This window comes from Netta rufina, assembly GCF_964035555.1.
Source record: "Netta rufina genome assembly, chromosome: 7".
NCBI lineage: Eukaryota > Metazoa > Chordata > Aves > Anseriformes > Anatidae > Netta > Netta rufina.
The window spans coordinates 9,600,740-9,607,337 of NC_140130.1; the positions used below are offsets into that span (position 1 = coordinate 9,600,740).

Below are 6,598 nucleotides of genomic sequence, written 5' to 3' on the forward strand. Positions count from 1 at the left end.
TACTTTTCTATGTAAGGCTTTGAAATATCAGAGCTGGTTTAGGCAATTCTTCAGCTGAGGATTTTGGATGTTTTTCTGCCCCCAGCAGCCTCCTGGGATGGTTTCATAAGGACAGCTGTGGAATGCGCTCTGTTTACCAACTTATTGCCATGGAAAAACAAAGCTTTTATTCCTGGGCTATGGAAAACTTCTGCCGATTAATCCACACCCCCTCTCTGGGGAGGAAAGCACAACAAACAGCAATGTCTGTTCACCCTTTTATGCATCATATATTAATCACCTAACAAGGGCTCACAGCTATCCCGTGCTCCAGCCTGCATTTGCCCTCTAACTACTGGGAGGAGTTCTGCTTTGTCTATAAAAAGCTGCACTATGCTGAACACTGTAACAGAACCAAACTTAGGGACCTGATCACCCATCCTCTGTGGAGAGAGCAGACTGAAAACAGCCATGTTTGGGATTGGGAAGAAGCTCGCTGAGGAAGCAACACAACAAGCTGAAAGTGCTGCACAGGTGGCAGGTAAATGCAAACCACTATTTCCCTCTGCTTGTACCTCTTTTTAGGTGTTCAAGTATGTGCCCTGCTTGCACCCCAGTGGGCTTTCTGTCCTGTAGCATGGAGCAAATGTCTCATGTGTGAACTTGGCTTTATAGATGCTCTCCTCAGGGCTGTGGTTGGTATGTCTCCAAAACCCTTTGGTACTACAGTAAGTGAGGGACCAGTATGAACTACTGATTTCTACATACTTCTGCTCACTTTTAACAAGTGGGTGTCTAGATGATGTCCTGAAGAGATGAGAGGACGGTAGAAAGCAGATAGAGGAGGTGAGATGACTTAGGCTTTTTTTTTTTTTTTTTTTTAACTATGAACAGCCATGATAAATACCAGTTTTGAAGTAGTGTAATGGATTAGCTTCCTGAGGCGCTGAGGTCTTTGATCTGTTCCAGCCCAGCTGATGTTGTAGCTACTCATGCCACTAAAAGCCTTGGTGTAATCACTGGGGCTTGGGCACCTGAGGCTTGCTGCTGTGACACACTTCCAGCATTTGCCCAGAATTAAGTAGCGTGCCACTGAGGTGAGCCACTGCTGGTGAAGCCAAGCAGGCACTGTAGTGATGCAATTCCTGAGGTGTTAGTGCTTCATATAACGTGAATGGTTGAGATTACCTAACGTCATGGAAAGTGAGTCTTGAAACTGGATACTGTGACCTCAAATGCAGTCGAAATAGGAAATAATATTAAAAAAGAATCTCTTTATGGGCAGATCGCCAGGCAGTGCTCAGTGAGGCAAGTGTTAAGCCTGCTACTAATTTACCATCTATTCCTGGGTCAGCTTGCTAGGAGATGAGAGCCCTAACCTCACACCCACTACCCCTTATTCCTAAGAATTTGAGTTGATTCTTAAACCAACTATGTTTATGCTGAACCATGAAATAAAAACACCAGGAATTGAACAGAACTTTTTGTTTTTGAATGAAGATTCCCTCTTGCTTTTGCTATACAGTGGCCCTAGGTGTTTTTTTTTGTTTGTTTTGTTTTGTTTTGTTTTTGTGGAGGGTTTTTAATATTAATGCTCTGTTCCTTAATATTAGAGGAACATTACTGTTTTTGTTTGTTTGTTTGTTTGTTTTTTTCTGCTAGAAGACTGACACGGAAGTCTTAAACGTGGCATTTGTCCATTTTAGCATGTCACTTTCCCCTTTTGCTCAAAGTGCTCGATGCTGAACCAGCTCTTTGGATACCAGCAGACACCTTGGCCTGAACCCCATGCGCATCTTTCCAGCATGCCCCATGTTGCAGTCCAGCTTCTCTTCCAGATGGAGCTGGAGCAACAACAGGAGCTTCCAGGCACTGGCCTGACTCTGGCCACTTCCATGCGCTGCTGCATGCCTTGCTGAGAGGCAGTAAATAAACAGCACGTGGTGCTCAACTTGTGCTGTGTCGCTGCCAGTGCCGCACCCAGTCTCGGAAGTATTATCAGTGGAGGTATCCTCCAAATCCCCATTAAATGAAAACAAAAGGGGGAAGGAGGTTGTTTGTGCCGTTTCTTTCAAAGCACAACAAGACTGTCCAACTGGTGGTTCTGCAGCTATTAATTAAATTATCTTTGAAATATTTGAGTGGTGCCTGCGTGTACCCTGAGGGCTTAGTCCCCTGAGCCATTGCTAAGTTTGGAGTGGAACAACTGGTCTTTGCAAGCATCTGAAATTGGCACCTGCTCCAGAGCTTCTACAGGGAGCCATGAACTTGGATGTGACCTGGGATTGGTACAGAAAGCATTTTCCTTAGCCTTGATCAGCCTGCATCATCCACCAGTTAGTAAGCTGCATCAAAAGACGATGCATGGTGATAATTAGCATAGCTTTTAAGCAGTAAAAGCTCATAGAAACTGAGGTTGAAATAGGCTGCTGGTTTATGAGATAGCGTTAATGCAACAGCTACTGCTGGAAAGCCATTCAGTCCAAGCCTGGAGGAGTTCTTAGGTGGGTGAGGGGTGTCTAAAGCTTCAGTGCTGTCCTCTCACCCAAGCAATAGCCCCTCACAGCATGCTTGCATCCTCTTCTCTTTCTGGCTCACTCAGCCTGTCCTGCAGTGGCTGCTGGGCAGAGCAGATCAATGCCTTTAGAAGGCAGCATTTGGAGCCAACGTCAATAAAACATACAGGCTGAACTGAAGGCTGTTTACACCCCCCCTTTTTTTTAGGCAACCCTTCGAAGTTGTCATTACTGAATTTTGGAGAAAGATAGACTGCTTAATTTATGCTTACGTTTTCTTAATTCCAGTTAACACAGTGGGTCAGACTGTGCAGCAAGCAGTGGATCAGGCTAAGGATGCTGGTCAGAAAGGTATAATACTGTTTCTACTTCTTTAAATGCCATTCCAGTGAAATCCCAGATAGATCCCGCACCCCTCATCTTGTGAGAGGCTCCTGGATGCATTGGTGCCCTCAGTGACTGCAGCAGCAGGGAAGAGTACTTTCCCAGTACTCTCCACCCAGACTACAGCACTTCAGTGCTGATGTGGGGGCTCTGGGGATACAGCTAGTAGGGCTGTGCTGTGGTCCTAGGGCTGACCAGCCAAAAGCAACAAGGCCACATCAGCCACTTTGCCTGCCTGGGCAGAACTGTACCACAACCAGACTCCTTCAGTGACTCCTGTTATCCCCTCTAGACTCCCCTCCCACCCACACCTGGTGAGAAAGAGCAACTATTGCAGGAATTCTACAGTTTATCTTTGTTTTTCTGTTTTAAAAGCTCTTGATGAAGTCTACAAAGTTGCTGAAACTGGAGAAAAAGCTGTAAAAAACGTAGCAAATCAAGCAACTTCCTGGGGCAAAAGCTTTGGACAATGAGGATAATAATGTAACACCACTGAACTTTTTGTAAAATTTCTACTGCATGTACTCTTAAATAAATAAAACCCCTATAATCTACATGGTTTGCGTGCATTCTTTGGGATTACTTTGATTACACACATTGAATCGTAGTCATTGGTGTAGAAAGACTGGATTACTGCACAGAGCAGACTGCTGAAGTGGTGCTATGCTGTTAATCCAGCCAAGCACCATATCTTTGTGTGAGCTACAGGATAGTTTTGAGTGGACACAACACAAGCCAAGGACTTGCAATTTGGGGTCCTCTCCCGTTTAGTCACTGAGCTAAAATTAGGGCCCCATCAGAGCAAGTCTCAGAAGCTGAGCACATAAACACCCATTTCAAGAAAAGGTATGTACCTATTCTGTGACTGCTCTCACTTCTGATCTTATCTGTAAAATGGTGATTAGGAATTGTGCAAATAAAGGCTGAAGCGTGTTTAAGGTGTACAGAACAACCATAAAACAGTGCCACGACACTTGAACCAATGCTAACAGCAAAAACTGCTGGCCAAGCACTTAACTCACCGCTGAACTGCTTAATGGTGCCTGGGCTGGATTGTCAGTGCAACTTCAACAGCTCTCCACAGCAAAGTGTTGATCTGTAATGCAGTGCACAGTACAACAAAGGAGGCATCATTTGCATGGTTCCCATCAAATGCAGACAGACAGTAATGAAACATGAGCCAGAAGAACCAAGAACAAGTGGGCTGAAACAAAGTCACCACCCTGCATGTGTATGAACTTCAAGAGCAATGAGAAAAGAACTGCTTTGCTACTTCGATGAGGAAATGGATACTACAAACTTGCTACTTTTTAACAGTATAATTTAGAAATCCTTTAGCATCACAGTGAGAATTATCATGGTTCCAGCACTTTCTCCTGATGGTAACAGGAGCCTTCAGTGAAAACTGATGTAGTACTCATTTCTCTGCTGGGATGAGAAATGATTGGCATACAAAATAGCCAGTAAAACAGATTTTTTCATATTTTGTAGCTTGCAGGATGCAGGTAACTGAAAACTGTAGTTGTCTTTATTGGGACTCAGCTACAACTATCCCCGTAGCACTTGCTCTAGCTAGTAGGCATGTTTCACAACCATTTCAAATCTGTGCTCAAATCAGACTTGAAGCATTGACTGGCTCCCTACCAAGCATCCTGGCAAATTTCTTGGTGAAGCGTGTAAAGGCGCGTCAGTGAACGCAAGCAGTGACAGTGATGCTAGCTGGAGGCAAAATGTGTGTGGCAAGTGTCTGTGCAAGGAGGGGAGTTCTTCATAAAGTTTGATCTCAGACTGAATTTGTGTTATAGTTATTGCAATAAAACATTATGGTTATATTTATAATCTATGTCCTAGGGCATGACTGCTTTTTCCACCTGTGGCTACAAAAAGGCTAGGGTTGCTCAAAGCAAATGTGTGAAGTTTTACTACTTTTTTTGTGTGTTCCTGTTGCCTGGTTGAGAGAGAGGGAGGTGCTAAAAAATGTGATAAGGAACATTTTTTTTCCTTAACTATGTAATGACAATGGAACTAAGCTCCATGTTGCACTAATACTCAGTACTAGTGCACCTTTTAATGTAGGACATCACTTCAGTGCAGGACATCAATCACCAGAAGTCTGGATTCACCAATACAACTTGGTTCTTGCATTTAGCTACAGGCAAAGGGCAAATCTTCAGATCTGCTTTAATCTGAAGTCAAACCCCAAAGGTCAGTCTTATCAAGAATCCAGTCTCTGTCAGAAGGTACCCCAAGTTCTCCTTATGCTGAAAGTTGTGCCTCACAGGTCTCCACAGTGACACTGTTAACAAAAGGTCAGTGCAGCCAAATCGGCTGAGGGAGAAATTCAGTCAATTTTAAAGGCTTCTCTCTGGTAAAGGCTCATCTCTAGGTTTGGTGAAATCATGGCTGGTGGTAGGTCTGATTTCTTTGAGGATATCTTAGAGAAGCTCCTGGGAAATCACATACAAATGGGTGGGTATTACAAGACTGTAAGATGCTAATGAACTGGGGGATTTGAAGCTAGGCACTGCACAGCTATTACCTTTTTTTTCTCTTCAGCCAGGACAGAAGGTAGAAAATTCCCCAGTTAGCTACCTGTGCTGGCTTCCTATGTGCTCCAGTACTGAAAGGGTCCCACTCTTCCTGTTTGCACAGCCAGATAGAAGTAGTGAGAGAGTAGTTTACTAGAGGGAAGGAGAGGGGGATGGGGGGGAGAAAACAGACAATTAGCCAAGTTTCTTTACTGCTACTGCACTCTGCTTTCACTAACCATGTCATCAGATAGTGTATAACAGCTTTTAAGATTAATTTTCAATAATACAGTTTGTGAATTTTTGTTCTCCAAGTTTTAGCCGAAGTAGACTGCAAGTTGCCAGAGGCATGCAGTCTTAGTTTTGTGTAATTATCTAGCATCTGCACCTGAAAATATGATCCAAGATACAGATCTTGCATTTAGAGATCTATCCCTTGATCACAGTATTTATGTCGTGCTCACAGCTTTTTTTTTATATAAATGTCAGGGTATTTATGCTGCATTTAGGTGATTTAAAGCACTTTTATAACCCTGGCTATTAGTATTTGTGATGGAGTAAGCTATTGGATAAATGTATCCTATAGCTCCAAGATAACTATGAGAGTAGTTCCCACTGCTAGAGCAGTTCTCTATACAAATTTACAGGAACATGTTAAAGACCTGAAACTATTTAAGCCATATATAACTTCAGCCATCTTGTTGACTGGCAAGTTTGATATATAGAGATCTATATTAGTGAGCCCCTTTCGATAACTAAAAGACAGTCTCTTACCAGTAGCCAGGTAGGGAATATACAAATGTGTTGTGACAATTCAGTTTGAAAAAACCTGAAGGCTATTTCATGAAATAGAAGACAGTAATACACCAACATAGTAGGTTTGGAAAGGTCAACTTTTTTTTTTAATAACTGCTCTTCTCTCCATGTTATGTCATGCAGTTACAAAGTAGATAGAAAAAAGCATGAGTTTCTGGGAGGGACTAGTTGTCTTTCTTAAAAAAAACATTCATTACATAAATAACATCTGGCACTTCAAGGGGACTCCACTGGACAAAAGCCTTGAACTTTAAGAACTGTGCTTGATACAATATTGTGTTGAGGTCCATTTTGTCATATTCAAATATGGTCAAAACAGAACTTTTGAGATCTTCTGATGACCCAAAAGAAAAAAGGCTATGTGTTAAGACAGTG

At 42.8% G+C, this 6,598-nt stretch overlaps 1 protein-coding gene across 1 annotated transcript; it reads left to right on the plus strand.

Annotated features, from left to right (window-relative positions):
• The first annotated feature begins 301 nt into the window (after positions 1 to 301).
• Positions 302 to 3,427, plus strand: LOC311211574 (uncharacterized protein). Its single transcript, XM_084290383.1, has 3 exons — positions 302 to 520; positions 2,784 to 2,846; positions 3,255 to 3,427. The coding sequence occupies exons 1-3, from the start codon at positions 451 to 453 to the stop codon at positions 3,350 to 3,352; spliced, it is 231 nt and encodes a 76-aa protein (XP_084146509.1). The 5' UTR covers positions 302 to 450; the 3' UTR covers positions 3,353 to 3,427.
• Positions 3,428 to 6,598: the final 3,171 nt, after the last annotated feature.